We start from the raw sequence: 19,408 nt of genomic DNA, 5'->3' as shown, positions 1-19,408 counted from the left end.
TAACAAGAAGACACCCAGATTTCAGCTTTATAGTTGGCAAGTAAGACCTCAAGGCCCAAGCTAGGCTGGGTGGGGAGTGATTGGGAGTAGGGAACATCCCTTGCAGAAGGAGATTATATAAAATAATAGCAGGAAAGGGTGAAAGAGGATTAAAGCGTCAGATGGGAGCATCAAGCAAACTGCAGGATGAAAGGGAAATAAATACCTTGACACCAGGTAACTGAACTGGATGGTGGGCAGGGAAAAATATTAACCTGTTATTAATATTTACCATTACATAGTGCTGCCTACAACATACTGTTGTGCTCCTTTGTGGAGGCAACACTACCAACTGTCACGGAGGCTCCCAATGGCAAACTGTTTGGGTTTTTAACTTTTTGGTTTTCCCCCATGAGTTCTGCCTGTTCTGTGCCGGCAACTTTCATAGAGGAAAGTGAGCCTGGTGGCCAGTCTTGTATGTCTTATTCTCCTCGTAAATATCAGGGAGGGTAAAACGTTTAACTGGAGAAGGCCATCACATGGTGCAGGAAAACATATAATAGTTATATAAACAACACGTGTTTAAATAGTTATTTAATGCAGGCCATTTATTTAATGAAGATTGACAGTCTTTAAGTGACAACTGAAGCCCTCAATTTAATGTTATGTATACAAGACTTGCTTAGTCCCTGCCAAGATATGAATCTGTGACCTGTACATACTTCTGACCACTGCAAGTGGTTCAACATGCGGAGCTGTTACCTACTTAGAATAGAATATTTCGAGGCAGTGCATCCAGCCTACCGCTGTAGGTGAGTGAGTGTTTGTTTTAAGATTTCTACACCTTATGTGACAGTGAAGATTCTCCAAATGTGATGCCAGTCCAAAATTCCGTTCTGAAATACAAGGTAAAGCTCCCTTGCTGCCATTATTAACACTAAGAGGTAAATAAGATTGCAACCAGGTGGGCTCATACCTTCCCACTGAACATTTCAATATATATGTTATTCTTGTGATGCGGTGGTGTGTAACAAGATAAAGGCAAGCTGGTGTGGGCACAGTGCTTACGAGTGATGTCTGCTAACGTCTCCTCTAACAAAGTGGCATTGGTAATACTTTTGCAGGGATTATGTGGAAGATGAATCGTCCTGAATATTGTGATTTGACCACTGCTGTTGCTTGTAATCTTGGTTCACGCCATTTTGGCAATATCTACTGCGAAAGGGAGTGATTTTGTTTTAGATTTGGAACTGTGGTATATCTTGGTGACACTTATAGAATGTATTAGCTCTAAGATGGACTTGGTGGAGTCTGTTCTTAGAGCATCTTTCCCAAGAGACAAGGAAGAAATAAGGTCTTATGAAGGATTGACTGAATACTATTCCAAATTTATTATGGATTTTGCCTCATTGGTTTACCCATTGAGACAACTTCTTAAAAAGGGAGAAAGATTTCTGTGTATGGAAAAGTTTACGTATGCTTTTAATCTAATAAAGGAACAGCTAGGTGAAATGCCTACCTTGGCACCTTTCATTGTTTGTAAAAGGACTCTTGACAAATGATGCACGCTCAGTCGCACCCGCGAGTCGTGACGGCTGCGACTGATAATTGCAGCCATACATTTATTCTGTTGCAACTTTTCATTAATAAAATATTTTTGTGCTCCACGGATACCCTTATGAGGGAGGGCCAATTACATGCAAATTCAGTTTGACTCCACTCCAAAAACAAGCAGTACAGACGTATGGCTTGTACTGTTAGACCATAGTGTCCTTCCACAGGATTCAGGTAAACGCAAATGCAGATCTGCCTTTTTAGGCTTCATTTGTGATGTATAGGTTAAAGTCGTAGGCAAGGCAAGCACAAGGACAGCCATGTCAGGATGCCTGACGCTTTTAGCACTAGAACCCAATTTTCATAGGACGTGAGGATAAATGCCTGATATATTCCATTTCAACTATAAATACTCTAGTGCTCCGCAAATGCTTTTGTAAAGAAAGACCAACCACATGCAAATCATTTCTTCACTCCAAAAAAAAGAATAGTTCAAAAACATATCACGTTTGCAATTTTTTGGTGAACATGACAGGAAGAACTGCAATACGTTGTTCTTTTGGAGACAGAATGCTTACTGCAGTGAGTGGTTGAGCAAACAGTGGCCCATTATGGATCATTATATGAATAAAATCGCACTGAAATTCTCAAAAATATTCACATAGATTTCAGAAAGAAAAAACTTTAGCAACAGAGCGTTACTTATTAATGATATCGATGATTCTGCTTATTCGAGATTTGGAGAACATTACAGAAAGCCTGTTCTGCAAAGTGATTTAATAGGATATTATAGCTTTAGGTACTAGCTAATTTTTAAAATGCCCTCTTGTATGCTGGATTACATGGTCTCATTTTCTTGAACACAAAAAGCTAATGATTTGGTTTTCATTTTAATTCAACAGGTCAAGGTCGTATGAAAAGAAAAAGTAAAGGTGAAGAGCCAGAACAATACCCTAATAAAAACATCCAATGCGCCGCTTCTTCGGGAAAAGTGAAGGTTATCAAGAAATCTAAGCAGATTACCAGCTCTAAAAGCCAGCTGTGGTCAGATAGAAATCTGAAACTGGGAGTTGTTCAAAGTGAAAATGAATGTGTCAACAAATTACAATCTCGCTTACAGCAATCAAATCCAAAAGTAGGGAAAATGACTAATCCTAATTATTTGTGGCTGGCCCAGCCTTTTGTTGGTCAAACAAATTCTACTGAACACCGAACAACAAAGATTGCATCATCCTCGAAAGAAAGGCATTTTCAATGTACAGAATGCAACAAAAGCTTCATTCAGAAAGTACACCTCATCCGTCACCAGAGAACACATTCAGGAGAGAGACCTTATCATTGTACTGAATGTGAGAAAAGCTTCAGTCAAAAACACCATCTTCTGGGACATTTAAGAACGCATTCAGGAGAGAAACCTTTTCAGTGTGCAAAATGTATGAAAAGATTCTGTTGGAAAGAAGGTCTTTACAGACACCAGAGAACACATGTATGCCCCATGCACAGTTACACCTAACAAACACTAAATATAATGCAATCATATTGAAAATGAAAACAGAAAATATGTTATCTGCGATTAAAGCACAAATGGTTTGCAACAGGGGTGTAAAAAGTGACCCTGCTGGGGAAGATCAGTGCAAGATTTACAAGATTCCCCAATTTATATCTAAATGGGTTCCACTGAGATTTGCTGCACCTAAATTTGCTTTATAGGGGTAAGCGGAAATTGTGACACTGGTCCGACCAGCCTCGACTGGGTTTAGACACCCCTGGTTTAACCCTTTAAGTGCGATGAACGTTCAGCGGACGTCGCGTGCACTACCTCGCTAGTGCTGCGCACGTCCGCTGAACGTTCCGGGCCCGCCCGCTCTATAGAACGTTCCGTACCAGCACGGAACGTTCAGCGCAGCGAAGGCGTTAAAGATTTACCCATATTTAAGGGAATGTACCAAAACAATTGCCGAAAATTCCAGCTGGTGCAACAATATAGATTGCAAAAAAAAAAAATCACATTATGGTGTTCACCAAATCGAATTCAAATGATATAACACAAGTAAACTAAATGGAACATTGAACTGCTATGATAGTAACAAATATATTATCAACTCCATGGTCAAACGTTTCTATCGATGGACCTCGTGTCTTCATTAAAATAGAGATCCAAAAATAAAAACACAACCTATTGGTCTTGCTGAATATAGAATTGACCACACAACGGTTACATTATAAGCAGGAGTAGTGAAAAATATCCACCATTCTTAATAAGCATGAGAAAATAAGACAGATATTTTATCACAGCACATTAAAAGTTGCAAAAGTATTTTGAACGTCTTGGTGCTTGCTTTTTGCAACATTAGTGTTACTTCACTGAATAGTAACACAAAACACAGGAGTATGTATGTAAAAAATGTATTAGCAAGCCACTAAATAAATCCCCTTTGAAATGCATAGGTTTGGGGTATTTTTTTTGGTTGACTGCAGTCATCAGCAGCCACTGAAGACTGGAAGGGCGTTCCACCTACAGCCTTTTACAACGGTGAATAACCAACCACCCCAATCGGGCTCAATTAACATTGTTTACTGCTCATGCCCTCTGTCACAAAGAAGCCCCCTCGGTAACATAATTCCCTGGCTATTTGCTTCCACGGTTGACATGGATGGCCAGCTATGACATTCTATGCCAAGTATTTATTTATTTGTTTGTATAGCGCTAGAATCGACCCCCGAAGGGGTATCTCTGCGCTTAAACAGACTGTGAGGAGAGGCAGTGGTTCCTAGCAAGTTTAACAGACACAGAACAAAAAGGTTTTAAGCTGTTTCCTGAATATCAGATGTTCTGAACACTATCAGAGAGGGAGCTCATTCCAAAGGCGAGGGCCAAGGTAGGTAAGAGCTTTCCCTCCTAATCTAGCCTCTCTTATACAGGGTACCTCCAGAAAGTGTTTACCACTGGAACGGAGAGATCTTGTGGGTGCATAGGGTAGAAATTTCTCTGAAAGATAGGAAGGGCCCAGGTTCTGCAATGCCTTGTGGATAATGCAACAAGTTTTAAACGTAATCCGTTGGTGAATGGGAAGCCAATGGAGCTTTACAAGGAGGGGGTCCTGGATGGAACATTCAAGACCAGCCGTGCTGCTGTGTTCTGAACTACCTGCAGTCTGCTGAGTGAGGTATCACTGGCCGAGATCATCAGACCGTTACAATAGTCCAGGCGGCTTAGTACCAAAGCCTGGACTAGAGTCTTACTTACATCGAGTTTCGAAAGATCCTCAAAACTCATCTCTTTCACCAAGCCTTCCCATCCTAAATCCTACGTCCCTTCACGGCAACCTCAGCTTCCCACTAGCGCCAAGAAACCGCATGGTATAAGTGCGCTTTATAAATTCTTTTGAATTCAAATTCAAAATTAGAATCAGGAAGTAGAGGGAAGACTCGACAGAGTAGGCCTATTGCATGGAAACAGGAGCCAGCTGTTTGAGTAACCTGCTCCTTCAGGCTGAGGGCCCGGTCTAAGCGGATGCCCAGATTTTTAACTGTAAGCTTGGGAGCAGGATTAGAGCCCAAATCAGATGGCCACCAGTCTGGAGTCCATGAAAGGGGGGCCTCTCCAAAGAGCATTACCTCTGTCTTTTCTACGTTGCATTGTAAAACATTATTTATCATCCATTGTGATATGGCCCTCATCCCATTAGAGAAGGCTGACTGGACTGCATCCGTAAACTTGTTAAATGGGAAAAGGAGCTGCGTATCATTGGCATATGATATGGGAATAAACCCATATGTCCTTAGGAGTGGCCAGGGGAGCAACATAGATGTTAAATAATGTTGGGCTCAAACATGAGCCCTAAGGTACTCCCTTGGTCAATTTCATAGGAGCCTGAATGATACAAGCCAAGATTAACACTCTGGGAGCGATCAGACAAAAAGCTCTTCATCCATGATAAGGCTGATTCTCTTAGCCCCACCTCTTTCAATCTTGTGAGCAAAACACTGTGAGAAACTGTGTCAAACACTGCATATAGGTCCAAAAGCACCAGAATCATAGAATGGCCTTATCTAGGGACATTCTGATGTTATCTGTAACTACAAGTAATGCAGATTCGTTGCTGTATTTGGGCCTAAAGCCAGACTGGGAATGGTCTAAACATCCAGTCAGTTCGACAAAGTTACAAAGATGGATGTTAACATGTTTCTCCATTAGCTTGCTCAAAAATGGAAGAATTGAGATGGGGCGGAGGTTGGAAAAATCCATCCATGGAATTTTAGAGTTCTTACGGATAGGTCTGACCTAGGCGATCTTCCACTCCCGCAGAACTTGGCCCTCTGTAATGGAGAGATTGTACCACATGGGCAAGCTGTTTAGTCAGAGATGGAATAACTTTGGCAGGAATGTGGTCGGAAGGGGATCCAGACTTTATCTGATGGATCAGTATTTCAACCTCAGCAACAGTGATGATGGGGAAGTTATTAAGTAACGTAGGGTTGACCGGTTTGGGTTTATCTAAGTACATAGGATTTTGCTGCAAATTGCCTGCTGCCGTGATTTTACCATATATAAGCTCTATCTTTTGAGAAAAATATAAAGCAAGACCATCGCACAGCTGTTGGGAAGGGGTCTCGAGGCTTTTACATGCCTTCGGATTAATAAAGGACTTGAGGATTTGATACAAGGGTTTTGAGGAGTTTCCAGCCTTTGTTAGCTGCAATGATATATGCATTTTGCATGCAGTTATTAGGTCGAGGACCGAAGGCTGGCTTGCCAACCGGAAGTCGGAGATTTAACCCCTTCGACGCTCATGACGAGCCCAGCTCGTCATGGAGTTTCCATTGGTTTCAATGGAAATTACATAGACCCCATGAACATGCCTTAGCATCCAAGTGGTTAATGTCTTTCAGTAGGGTGCTTAAACCCGCCTCTCTCCTCGTCTCTCCTCCATTGGCTGGCTTCCTAAAAGCGGAGGCCAGCCATTGGAGGAGAGAGGCATCCCTCGAAAGAAGCTCCGTCTCTTTCGGATTCGGGGGCGTGTTCGTGCTGTTCTTTCCACTTTTTAGCCACGCCCCTTTTTTAGAACGCCGAACACGCCCCCGAATCCGAAATTTGCAGAGCTTTGCGGCCACCATTTTTTTTTTCGGTGAACGCTGGCACGAGTGGATCCTGCTGCCGCTCCAGAGTCTCTGCGTCTGCCGGTGAGGTTTTTTGGGTTGTTTTCTGGAACAGCCCCGCTGCCATTGCAGGTAAGTTACACCCCTCATTGTCTGTGTTTTCCATCCTCCTGCCCTCCTCTCGTTGTCAGCGATCCATTTGTTCCCGCCTCCTCCCTGTTGTCCATGCTCTCTATCCTCCCCTTCCCGTTGTTGTGCCTTGTTTATCCCCCGCCCTCCCTCCCGTTGTCCGTGCCTTCTCCCGCCCGCCCACTGTCTGTGCCTCCCCTCGCAAATGCCAGGGACCCACTCCACCCCTGCCTCATGCTAGCCATTGCCTCTTAGCGCTGAGGTAACACACGCACACATCGTAGGCACAGCAGGCGAGTACCGGTGCATGGAGGGGCTGCGGGGCTGAGCACGTCCTGTGGTCCGAGATGGCTTCCCTGAGCCTCAACTTCTCCCGTAAGAAGAGCATTAGCAGGAATGCGATGTGGAGCGGAAGAACCTGATCATAGTGTGCAGGGAAATACCGGGGCAGGGCGAGCTGAGGGGTGGAGGGCCGTGTGGGGCGCACAGCTACGGGGAGCAGAGGCTCCCGTCATTGCGGGCAGAAGCGCCGCTCTGTCTGAAGATGACTTCATATTTGCGCCCTTGTATCTGTAATGATGAATGTCAACAGTCTTTACCATAACTCGGAGTCTGTGAGGAGCGTTGAGGGGTGATGTCACCCAAGCTTGCGAGCTTCTGGTGCATGCTGTGGCAGCGTGTACAGTGGCAGTGTGTGAAGGGGCATGAGAAGTAGCACAAGTGCGAGGGGAAGGTGCGTACAGAGTGAGAAGTATGGTGGGCATGTAGCGGCAGTGTAAGGGGCAGGTACATGGAGTGTGAGGGAGGTGTAGAGGCACTGTGTGTACAGAGTGAGGAGCAGGTAGAGGTAGCAAAAGTGTGAGGGGCAGGGGTATACAGAGAGAAGCATGGGTAGAGGCACTGTAAGTAGATGTGCTCTGGGTGTGTGTGTGTGTGTGGCTCTGGGTGGGTGTGTGTGTGTGGGGGGCTCTGGGTGTGTGTGTGTGGGGGGCTCTGGGTGTGTGTGGGGGGGGGGCTCTGGGTGTGTGTGTGGGGGGCTCTGGGTGTGTTTGTGTGGGGGGCTCTGGGTGTGTGTGTGTGTGGGGGGCTCTGGGTGTGTGTGTGTGTGGGGGGCTCTGGGTGTGTGTGTGCTGGGGGCTCTGGGTGTGTGTGTGGGGGGCTCTGGGTGTGTGTGTCTGTGGGTGTGTGTGTCTGTGGGTGTGTGTGTCTGTGGGTGTGTGTGTCTCTGGGGGTGTGTGTGTGTGTGCGTGTGGCTCTGGGTGTGTGTGTGCGTGTGGCTCTGGGTGTGTGTGTGGCTCTGGGTGTGTGTGTGTGGCTCTGGGCGTGTGTGTGTGGCTCTGTGTGTGGGTGTGTGGCTCTGGGTGTGGGTGTGTGGCTCTGGGCGTGTGTGTGTGGCTCTGTGTGTGTGGCTCTGGGTGTGTGGCTCTGGGTGTGTGTGTGTGGCTCTGGGTGTGTGTGGCTCTGGGTGTGTGTGTGTGGCTCTGGGTGTGTGTGTGGCTCTAGGTGTGTGTGTGTGGCTCTAGGTGTGTGTGTGTGGCACTGGGTGTGTGTGGCTCTGGGTGGGTGTGTGGCTCTGGGTGTGTGTGGCTCTGGGTGTGTGTGTGGCTCTGGGTGGGGGTGTGTGGCTCTGGGTGGGGGTGGGGGTGGCTCTGGGTGGGGGTGTGTGTGGCTCTGGGTGGGGGTGTGTGTGGCTCTGGGTGGGGGTGTGTGTGGCTCTGGGTGGGGGTGTGTGTGTGGCTCTGGGTGGGGGTGTGTGTGGCTCTGGGTGGGGGTGTGTGTGTGGCTCTGGGTGGGGGTGTGTGTGTGGCTCTGGGTGGGGGTGGGGGTGTGTGGCTCGGGGTGTGTGTGTGTGGCTCTGGGTCTCTGTGTGGCTCTGGCTCTCTGTGTGGCTCTGGCTCTCTGTGTGTGTGGCTCTCTGTGTGTGTGGCTCTCTGTGTGTGTGGCTCTCTGTGTGTGTGTGTGTGGCTCTCTGTGTGTGTGTGTGTGGCTCTGTGTGTGTGTGTGTGGCTCTGTGTGTGTGTGTGGCGCTCTGTGTGTGGAGCTCTGTGTGTGGGGGGGCTATGTGTGTGGGGGGGCTATGTGTGTGGGGGGGGGCTATGTGTGTGTGGGGGGGGCTATGTGTGTGTGGGGCTCTGTGTGTGTGGGTGGCTTTGTGTGTGGCTCTTGTTGGGTGTAAATGCAATAGGTCATGCATTTGCGAGCGATTAACATATTGGCATTGTAAATGACAATGCCATTTATTTAACGATTAAGCTATTGGCACTGTAAATGACAATGCCATTTATTTAAGATCTAAAAAAAAAAAAAATCATGAGCTATGCCAATAGCTCTACCTTTAATAATGCCGAGACCATTGCATTGTAAATGCTTGTTATGTTTCTAATGATAGCTGGTCAGGGTGGAATAATATTGGTTTCTGTCCATCTCATGCCATACTCTTTCCAACTTTCTACAGAGTTACTTTTGAGTTCGCAGATGAACCGTAAACCAAGCTGCTTGTGGGCGATTGGGGCGACTCATACAGGATTTCATAGGCGCAATATAGTCAAGTCAAGGGCATCCGTTTGTTCTCCTGTTGGACCCGGCCTCGTGGCGTGGTCCTCCCCTGTTCCCCCGCACCCTGTGAGCGTAACCCTGCTCCCTGAGTTCCCTGCGCAGCACCCCGTTAGAGTAGCAGCCCCCGAGTTTCCTGGTCGTCCTGCTCCCCGAACGCCCAGAACCCGTACCCAGCGACCAGGCCTGCATGCCCCACAAGGCCCGGCTGCCATTTTCCCTTCCCGAGAGCCCTGACTCGCTGGGCCTAGCGTGACCCCGGCCCCAGCGAAACCCAGACTCCAAAGGCGCGCCAATCCCGGCTGGGGGGTAAAGGGCTCCCCAATTGAGATAAGCCAGGGAGTTTCGATGGCACCTCCGGCCTCCCCCGAGACTGGTTTCTGTCACACCTTTGGCCCTCCCCTGTGGGCCAGTTTCGATCGCACCTCTGGCCTCCCCGAGTGCTGGCTCCAGACCTGCTGAGCGTCTGGGAATTCCCGGACGCATCTTCCAAAGAGATCAAAGAGCCAACCGCCGGACCTCGCCAACGACCAGCCCCCCAAGGCATGAGACCTCCGCCTGCGAGGGTCCGGAGATCAAAGGGCCAAGGGACTATATCAAGGCCCGCACCACAACTAGCGGGCAGTTGTATCTTGGACCTGAAGCCTGCTGATCTGATCGCGGCTGACCCTAAGAAGAACTCATCTTGAATCGCTGAGCCCTGCTGACGCTGTCGCGGCTCCTCCTTCGTAACTCGGAACTGAACCACCTGAGCCCTGCTGACGCTGTCGCGGCTTGTCCTCTCTAAGTCCATCGGAGCCCTGCTGACGCTGTCGCGGCTCGAGCTTGAACTCGCAACCATCGGAGCCCTGCTGTCGCGGCTCCTTCAAGAACTTCTTCGGATCGAGCCCTGCTGACGCTGTCGCAGCTCGTCCTCTCTAAGACCTCGGAGCCCTGCTGTCGCGGCTCGAGCTTGAACTCGTACCATCTGAGCCCTGCTGACGCTGTCGCGGCTCCTCAAGAACTTCTCCGGATCGAGCCCTGCTGACCTCGTCGCGGCTCGAGGAGTACTCTGGTCCGGCTGGACCATCAAGACCACCATCACAACCGAGCCGACTCGACGTGAGTGAAGCAGCCAGTACGCCCATCATCATCCGTATCCCCCGGCTCGAGGATTGAGAGTTGTGCGCAGGGTACGTCTCGTACTGGCCCAAGGGCTAAAGACTGTCCCGCTTCCCTCTTCCCGAATCCTCAAAGATGTTGTGATCCCTCGATCATTTGTACATATGAGTGCTACTTTCTTCTTACTGCATATAAAGAACTTGTCATTAGAATCCAACGGTGTGGTGTCTGTTCGTAAGTGTGGTGTGAGCTCAGTACGTACGATCCTAGACCCGAAGTCCTCCCCGGTGGGGACCTCACGATAAGACTCGGCAAGATCTGTGGGAGAGGTGGGTCCTGGGGTGGTTGGGTGAGCAATACCTGGCCTTCCGAGATCGCCCCTTCTAACATTGGTGGCAGCGTCGCGATAAGAACCTACGTCTAGGGATCGTACAACTGACACACTAACCGAACAAAACCATGAGCCTCACGGACAACGAGACTACATTCCAGATGGAGCGTCTGGAAGAGTATACGCACCGAGAGCTGAAGCAATTTTGCAAAGATCTCCATATCCCGACAACGGGATTAAGCACCAAAGAAGACTTTCAAAAAGCCCTGACAGCCTGGGTGGAGGCCGGAGCACATCCTCTCCCGCCGGCAGAAGACGGCAGAGACGGAGGGCCACTGGGCGAAACCCGTGCCCAAGGGGTTGAGAGAGCAGAGTCCCCGGCGCGGAGTCCCAGCACGGAGAGAGGTCTGTCGCCAGAGGAGATGACCGACCGAGAGCGCAACCGAAACCACGAGCTGGAACTAGCGCGCCTGAAGATAGACGGAGAACTCAGGATAGCCGAGAAGAAGCTAGCCATCGAGCAGTTGCGGCTGCAAGGAGAACTGGAGGAGAAGAAACTCCAGAGAGAACACGAAGGGAAACGACTCCAGCTGGAGCATGAGCGCGGCCTGAAGGAGATTGAACTGAAGGCCCGGAGCGACGACAACCGAACATCAGGGGCCCGAGAGGCCGTTCCCCCGGTGGAACCCAAGGTCCACATCCCCAAGGATGTGGTCAAAGAATATTATAAGAACGATGATATCCAGCAATGGTTCAAAGCCTACGAAGTCGCCATGACCTCCCACCGAGTTCCACAAAAGGATTGGGGGGCCGGGCTGTGGGGTAGGTTCCTCAGCGAAGGGAGGGACACCCTACTCGACCTACCGTCCTCCGAGCAAACCTCCTACAGCCACATGAAGGAGGCCCTCCTCACCCGGTACGGGCTCACCCCGGAAATGTACCGACAAAGGTTTCGAGACTGCAAAAAAATCCCCGGCACCACGTGGGTAGAATACGTGAATTTCTACAGCCGGGCCCTGGAGGGTTGGATCAAGGGCAGCAACGTATCCACCTTCGAGGGGCTCATCGATCTCATTGCTTATGAACATTTGTCCATAAATTGCTTTGTGGAACTCCGACAGCACCTCTTGGACAGCAAGTTGGCTGACCCCCGGAAACTGGCCGTCGAGGCCGATCGCTGGGTGAGCACCAGATTCCCCCGTGGGCCCGGGGGAGACTCTGGCCGAAACGAACAGGGATATTCCTGCCCGAGGGGAGGGGGGGTCAGAATAGACAGAGGGGGTCCCAGGTAGGGTCTCCGCGCAGTCCCCCCAGAAACCAGCCCGGCACCTCGTCTCCCACAGCGCGCGCAGGGTGCCCTCCAGCCAAGTCAGGGCCCCGAGTCAGCCAAGTCTGCTTCCATTGGCAACAGCCAGGGCACTATGCCAATGACCCCCGATGCCCTTTGTTCAAGAAGCCCACCGCTGCGGGTCCCCCAGCGCGCCAGTTAGCCTCTGTAGCCATAGAAGAGGAAGGGGAGGAGGATTTCGAGGGGGGTGACCCCACAGCTATGATCTTAGTCTCCCTGGGTGATAGGGAAATGGTCCCCGGAGCCCCCCTGCCCGACAACACCGAAAAGTACCGACAACAGGTAACAGTCAATGGCCACCGCGTAGGGGCGCTCCGAGACACGGGGGCCAGTATCACAGCCGTAAAGTGTCACTTAGTCACTGAAGCCCAAATTGTCCCCAGCGCTTCCTGCAGGGTGATCGCAGCTGACAATTCCGTCCGCACCTGCCGGATAGCTCAAGTCCCGTTCGAATGGGGGGGCGTCTCCGGAGAGTTACGAGTAGCGGTCCGCACCGACATGCCCGTGGACTGCCTGCTCGGTAACGACCTGGAGAGCTCCCCGTGGAAGCAGGTAGAGCGAGGGACCCACCTAGAGATGGTGGGCCTGACCGAATGGGCCTGTGTGAGCACTCGTTCCATGACCGCACGAGTGGCCACCCCCGAGGGGATAATCCCTGAGAACGCCCAGCCAGTCCCCGAGGTCCCTGTGGCACATGAACGCCCCGTGCTGTCCCCCGAGGAGAGCCTCATCTCCGACGCAGGTCCCCTCGGGCCTGATGTCGACCCGACTCCGAGCCTGGACAACCTTCCTGAGCTGGCCCAGTGGCGCCAGGAAGGAGGACCGTCCCGGGAAGAATTTTGCATCGAACAGACCTCCTGTCCGTCCTTGGTTGGGCCGCGGCAGCAAACGGCCTTCTGTACAGCGAACAAAAGTCTGCCGAGCTAGGGTCAGCCCGAGTGCTGGTGGTACCCCTACGCTTCCGCGGTTTCCTCCTGAACCTAGCCCATGATGTGCCCCTGGCGGGACATCTGGGACAGGACAAAACGTATCACCGCCTGGTCACCCACTTTTACTGACCCGGCATGCGCTCCGATGTGGAGGCCCACTGCAAATCCTGCCCCACGTGTCAGTCCAGCGGGAAGAGCGGAGGAAGCCCCCCCTTTGGTCAGTACCCCCTTTGAGCGGGTGGGAATAGATATCGTGGGGCCTCTCGACCCCCGGACCTCCTTGGGCCACAGATTTATCCTCGTTTTGGTGGACCATGCTACCCGCTACCCCGTAGCCATTTCCCTGCGAACGGTGACGGCCCCCGTAGTGGGGCGGGCCCTCATGGGGATCTTCTCCCGGGTGTGATTCCCCCGAGAAGTAGTGAGCGACCGAGGGAAAAACTTCATTTCGAAGTACATGAAATCCCTCTGGCAGCAATGTGGGGTGACGTACAAGTTCACCACCCCATATCACCCCCAAGGTAACGGTCTGGTTGAACGGTTCAACCGGACCCTCAAAGGAATGATCATGGGACTCGAAGAACCCCTGAGGCGCAAGTGGGACGTCCCCCTTCCCGGTCTCCTCTTCGCGTACCGTGAAGTCCCCCAGAAATCCTTGGGGTTTAGCCCCTTCGAGCTGCTCTATGGGCACCCCGTCAGGGGGCCCCTCAGTCTGGTCAAAGAAGGATGGGAAACGGCGGCCCCAGAGCCCCCTCCAGATGTGTTTCGATACATCCTGGCCCTCAGGAACCAGACGCGAAAGTTCCGAGAACTGGCCGAGGCAAACCTCGAGGCCAGCCAAGAAGAAATAACGGTGGTATGACCAGAATGCCACTCTGGTCGAGTTTCAGCCCGGACAGCAGGTCTGGGTGATGGCCCCTGTGGAGCCCTGTGCCCTGCAAGACAAGTGGACAGGGCCCTTCAAGGTGGTGGAACGCAAGAGCCAAGTGACCTATCTGATAGATGTACAGTCCCCCAGGAACCCCTTGAGGGTCCTTCACGTGAACCGCCTCAAACCCCACTTCGCACGGACTGAGTTGAGTTTGCTCCTCGCCACCGACGATGGAGAGGAAGAGGAAACGGAGCCTCTCCCCGATCTCCTGTGTGCGAAGGAAAATGATGGCTCTGTAGAGGGAGTGAGCCTCTCCTCCTCCCTCACCCCTGAGCAGCGTGAGGACTGTCGCCAGTTACTGGGACCATTCTCCCACCTTTTCTCCCTCATCATCAGCGTCACCTGCTGGTGCGTCCACGACGTGGACACCGGGGACAGCCCTCCGGTACGGCACAGAGCCTACCGCGTCCCTGACAGAGTCCGGACCTGCATCAAGGCCGAAGTCAACAAGATGCTAGCCCTCGGAGTGGTCGAAGCCTCTGACAGCCCATGGGCCAGCCCCGTGGTCCTGGTTCCGAAGGCGGCCGCCCCCGGGGCTGCTCCCGAGCTGATGTTCTGCGTCGACTACCGCGGACTCAACGCAGTCACCAGAACCGACGCCCATCCCATTCCCCGAGCAGACGAGCTCATTGACCGCCTCGGAGCGGCTCGCTTTCTCAGCACGTTCGACTTGACCAGCGGATACTGGCAGATCGCCCTCACAGAAGGGGCCAGGGAGAGATCCGCTTTTTCCACCCCGGAAGGTCACTACCATTTCCGGGTGATGCCCTTCGGGATGAAAAACGCCCCCCGCCACCTTCCAGAGGCTGGTTAACCAGGTACTGGCTGGGTTGGAGGAGTTCAGCGCTGCGTATCTGGACGATATCGCGGTGTTCAGTTCACACTGGTCCGAACACCTCCAGCACCTCTGGAAAGTACTGATGGCCCTGCAGAGGGCCGGTCTCACCATTAAGGCAAGCAAGTGCCAGATCGGACAGGGGTCCGTAGTCTACCTGGGGCACCAGGTCGGAAGCGGCCTCATGGCTCCCCTCCAGCCCAAGATCGATGCGATCGTGGCCTGGGAGGCCCCCACGACCCAGACGGAAGTGCGGGCGTTCCTAGGGCTCACGGGGTACTATCGAAGATTCATCAAGGGGTACGGCAGCATCGTAACCCCTCTCACGGAGTTAACCTCCAAAAACCAGCCGAAGAAAGTCAGCTGGACCCCCGCCTGCCAAGAGGCATTCGAAACCTTAAAAGACTCCATGTGCACTGCCCCAGTGCTACAGGCCCCCCGACTACTCCCGAGAGTTCGTGGTCCAGACGGACGCGTCCGAACATGGCATCGGCGCGGTCCTCTCCCAGGTGAGCAAAAATGGCCTCGACCAGCCAGTGGCTTTCATTAGCCGGAGGTTACTCCCTCGAGAACAAAGGTGGAGCACCATCGAGCGGGAGGCCTTTGCGGTGGTTTGGGCCCTGAAGAAGCTGAGGCCCTACCTGTTCGGTACTCACTTCCGGGTCCAGACCGACCACCGACCCCTCCGGTGGCTAATGCAGATGAGAGGGGAGAATCCCAAACTGTTGCGCTGGTCCATCTCCCTCCAGGGGATGGATTTCACTGTTGAGCACCGGCCCGATGTTGACCACGCCAACGCAGACGGCCTGTCCCGATTCTTCCGCCTCAGCGAAGAGAACCCCCAAGAGGATGGGTAGTCCTCCCCGCCTTCAGCTGGGGGGGACGCGTGTTGGACCCGGCCTCGTGGCGTGGTCAGCCCCTGTTCCCCCGCACCCTGTGAGCGTAACCCTGCACCCTGAGTTCCCTGCGCAGCACCCCGTTAGAGTAGCAGCCCCCGAGTTTCCTGGTCGTCCTGCTCCCCGAACGCCCAGAACCCGTACCCGGCGACCAGGCCTGCATGCCCCACAAGGCCCGGCAGCCATTTTCCCTTCCCGAGAGCCCTGACTCGCTGGGCCTAGCGTGACCCCGGCCCCAGCGAAACCCAGACTCCAAAGGCGTGCCAATCCCGACTGGGGGGTAAAGGGCTCCCCAATTGAGATAAGCCAGGGAGTTTCGATGGCACCTCCGGCCTCCCCCGAGACTGGTTTCTGTCACACCTTTGGCCCTCCCCTGTGGGCCAGTTTCGATCGCACCTCTGGCCTCCCCGAGTGCTGGCTCCAGACCTGCTGAGCGTCTGGGAATTCCCGGACGCATCTTCCAAAGAGATCAAAGAGCCAACCGCCGGACCTTGCCAACGACCAGCCCCCCCAAGTCATGAGACCTCCACCTGCGAGGGTCCGGAGATCAAAGGGCCAAGGGACTATATCAAGGCCCGCACCACAACTAGCGGGCAGTTGTATCTTGGACCTGAAGCCTGCTGATCTGATCGCGGCTGACCCTAAGAAGAACTCATCTTGAATCGCTGAGCCCTGCTGTCGCGACTCCTTCTTCGTAACTCGGAACTGAACCACCTGAGCCCTGCTGACGCTGTCGCAGCGCGTCCTCTCTAAGTCCATCGGAGCCCTGCTGACGCTGTCGCGGCTCGAGCTTGAACTCGCAACCATCGGAGCCCTGCTGTCGCGGCTCCTTCAAGAACTTCTCCGGATCGAGCCCTGCTGACGCTGTCGCAGCTCGTCCTCTCTAAGACCTCGGAGCCCTGCTGACGCTGTCGCGGCTCGAGCTTGAACTCGTACCATCTGAGCTCTGCTGACGCTGTCGCGGCTCCTCAAGAACTTCTCCGGATCGAGCCCTGCTGACCTCGTTGCGGCTCGAGGAGTACTCTGGTCCGGCTGGACCATCGAGACCACCATCACAACCGAGCCGACTCGACGTGAGTGAAGCAGCCAGTACGCCCATCATCATCCGTATCCCCCGGCTCGAGGATTGAGAGTTGTGCGCAGGGTACGTGTCGTACTGGCCCAAGGGCTAAAGACTGTCCCGCTTCCCTCTTCCCGAATCCTCAAAGATGTTGTGATCCCTCGATCATTTGTACATATGAGTGCTACTTTCTTCTTACTGCATATAAAGAACTTGTCATTAGAATCCAACGGTGTGGTGTCTGTTCGTAAGTGTGGTGTGAGCTCAGTACGTACGATCCTAGACCCGAAGTCCTCCCCGGTGGGGACCTCACGATAAGACTCTGCAAGATCTGTGGGAGAGGTGGGTCCTGGGGTGGTTGGGTGAGCAATACCTGGCCCTCCGAGATCGCCCCTTCTAACATCTCCATTCAATGTTAACCAGGTTTCCTACATCCATACCTAAATCTCAGTCAGGAAAGTAGCAATGTTTAACATAATGTATCACATGATTAATGATACTGTTTAGCCCAGTTGGAAGATGTGTGCAATCAGCAAAGACCGGGTTGATCAGCTCAAACTGTTGCAGAATTCCTGCCAGGGACCTTGTGTACATGTTGAATTGATGAGTTAACATGAAGGAGCCTTGAGTCATTCCTCCGCCATTCAGTCAATGAAAAATCACAAAACTATACATGCTTATAGCACTGTATTCTACAGACCTCTATCCAAGTAATGCAACCTCAGTAATGCCAAACCAATTATGTGTTCTATTAAACAATGAGCAGAAAAACACATTGGGGTCAAGGTCATCTCTTACTCTTGTCCACAGCCAAGAGAAGTGTAATTCCGAATGGCAGCATAGCACTAGAACTATTTTATGTGAATGGAAGTAATACTCTGCTGGCAGACTTCTATCCCACAGGGACACGGCTGATGAGCACGGTTCATGCAGCAGCCAGTCTACTCTTAATATCTAAGAAAGAATTACCTATTCACACCAATACTGACAGAGCTCCACTGGCATCTGAAGCCAGTCTTGATTACATTCAAGCTAGTTCTTCTGTACCTATTGATCCAGATCAAGACCTCCGTTGGAACATGCAAGATGCACAATAGCAGCAGTTATAACCAGCATGGAAATTAGGAAAAGCAGCAAGGAGAAGACAAGACACCAAGGTCTTTGACCACGGTACTCGGGTGGCAATCCTGCTTCTGCCCTATTACGAGGCAGCTTTTTGAACCACCGCCGGCTACGCCAGAGAACTGCCGTTCCCTGGCAGTGGCGCAGCGCAGAGACCTATACAATATGCAAGTTTGGACCGCCGTGGTCCACGGAGCATATTACGAGTTTCCTCTCCGCCTGCCATTTAATGGCAGGCTAATTCCCTTGAAAAGGCTGGTGGAGGGGAATACAAATGGGGTCCTACAGAGCACCCATGCCCCCGTTGTCAAGGGGATGCTTTCAGGAGGGACAGTCCCTGCACGGCTTTGGCGGTGCTAAGCTGGTGCACAGCCGTCGCAGCACCACCTAAGTCGTAATTGGCCCCTAACCCTTTAGCTGTGCTTCAAGAACGTAGAGTTCCATCCCAGTTAAAATCTACCAGGTCCATTCATGCTCCGCTTCCAGAACGAGTTGAAGACACATTGCAACACCGAGTTACAAAGTAATCACTAAGCAACAGCCCTACTAAAGCTATATTAATCTTGTCCTATGTCTCCAGTATACCTAAAAAAAAAAAAAAAAACAACTCTCCAGTATACCTGCAGTTTCCCACCTTCCTCCTTTCTTACAGCCCCATTACATTTCTAGGACCTCCTCCCAGATCCTATGCGGCAACCTGGCCTTATTTACAAAATTATTTTCATGTACGTTCTCTCGCCCCATCAGAACCCTCCATCTCCAATGTGATTCCCAGTCGCCACCACCCTTTAGCATATCTCCCTCCATGGCTTTTACTTCAAGTGCATCCTGGTCCTTCTCATTTTCCCTGTGTAAAGAGTCTTCTATAGCACTCTCCTACTTTGTAGCTAGGTTCTAGCAACATAAACCCCATACATTCCTGCATCTCAGGAAACTCAACAGTTGAATACATTTTGGAGAAAGAGGATGGTCATGCATGGTTTTATTATCTACCTCACCAGCCGATTTCATATTAATCATATTTAGTGATGCACAGATTGCAGGCAGATTTAGAGTTTGTGTATTTCCCAGTGTGCTACCCTCACAACATGGTGTCTGAAGACTGAAAACTTTTTTTTTTTTTTTTAACAATACAAAATTGTAAGTCCTGGAAACGTATGTTGGGCAAACTGATTAATTCCAATTGGTTTTGTTCATTAAGAGGAGTGTTTAGTTTGATTCCCAACATCTACTATTTTCATGCACAAACATGGCTGTTTTGTACCCTACTTTGTTGAATTCTGAAGGCTAGTTTGTCAGCAGAACACTAAGGGCATGATTCACAAACTCCACTTAATTAGTAACTTACACTTTGTAGAAAGTCCTGCACTACCCATGGCTAACCACTGGTACTGCAACACATAAAATAAAACACCCATATGAAATATTAAATTACATTATTGAAAATAGTTATAAATATATATATACACACACATAAATTGATGTTAAAATATATATTTACAAAATAGTACATATATATTATTCAATTATAATATAATGA

General features: G+C 51.3%; 2 protein-coding genes across 5 annotated transcripts in view; one reads left to right on the top strand and one right to left on the bottom strand.

The window, feature by feature from the left end:
- The window catches only part of LOC144822736 (uncharacterized), a 91,145-nt gene extending 87,167 nt beyond the window's left edge, over positions 1–3,978 (top strand). For all 3 annotated transcript variants that reach the window (XM_078680599.1, XM_078680592.1, XM_078680582.1), the window contains one exon: positions 2,436–3,978. In XM_078680599.1, the coding sequence (XP_078536725.1) occupies positions 2,436–3,046 (611 nt within the window). In that variant the 3' untranslated portion in view covers positions 3,047–3,978. The remainder of the gene's footprint in view (positions 1–2,435) is intronic.
- The window catches only part of LOC144822725 (uncharacterized), a 70,120-nt gene that overhangs the window by 4,303 nt on the left and 46,409 nt on the right, over positions 1–19,408 (bottom strand). The gene's annotated exons all lie outside the window — the stretch shown is intronic.

The sequence above is a fragment of the Lissotriton helveticus genome, chromosome 1_1 (assembly GCF_964261635.1).
Source record: "Lissotriton helveticus chromosome 1_1, aLisHel1.1, whole genome shotgun sequence".
NCBI classification, from domain to species: Eukaryota; Metazoa; Chordata; class Amphibia; order Caudata; family Salamandridae; genus Lissotriton; species Lissotriton helveticus.
This window is presented reverse-complemented; position numbering and strand designations above follow the sequence as displayed.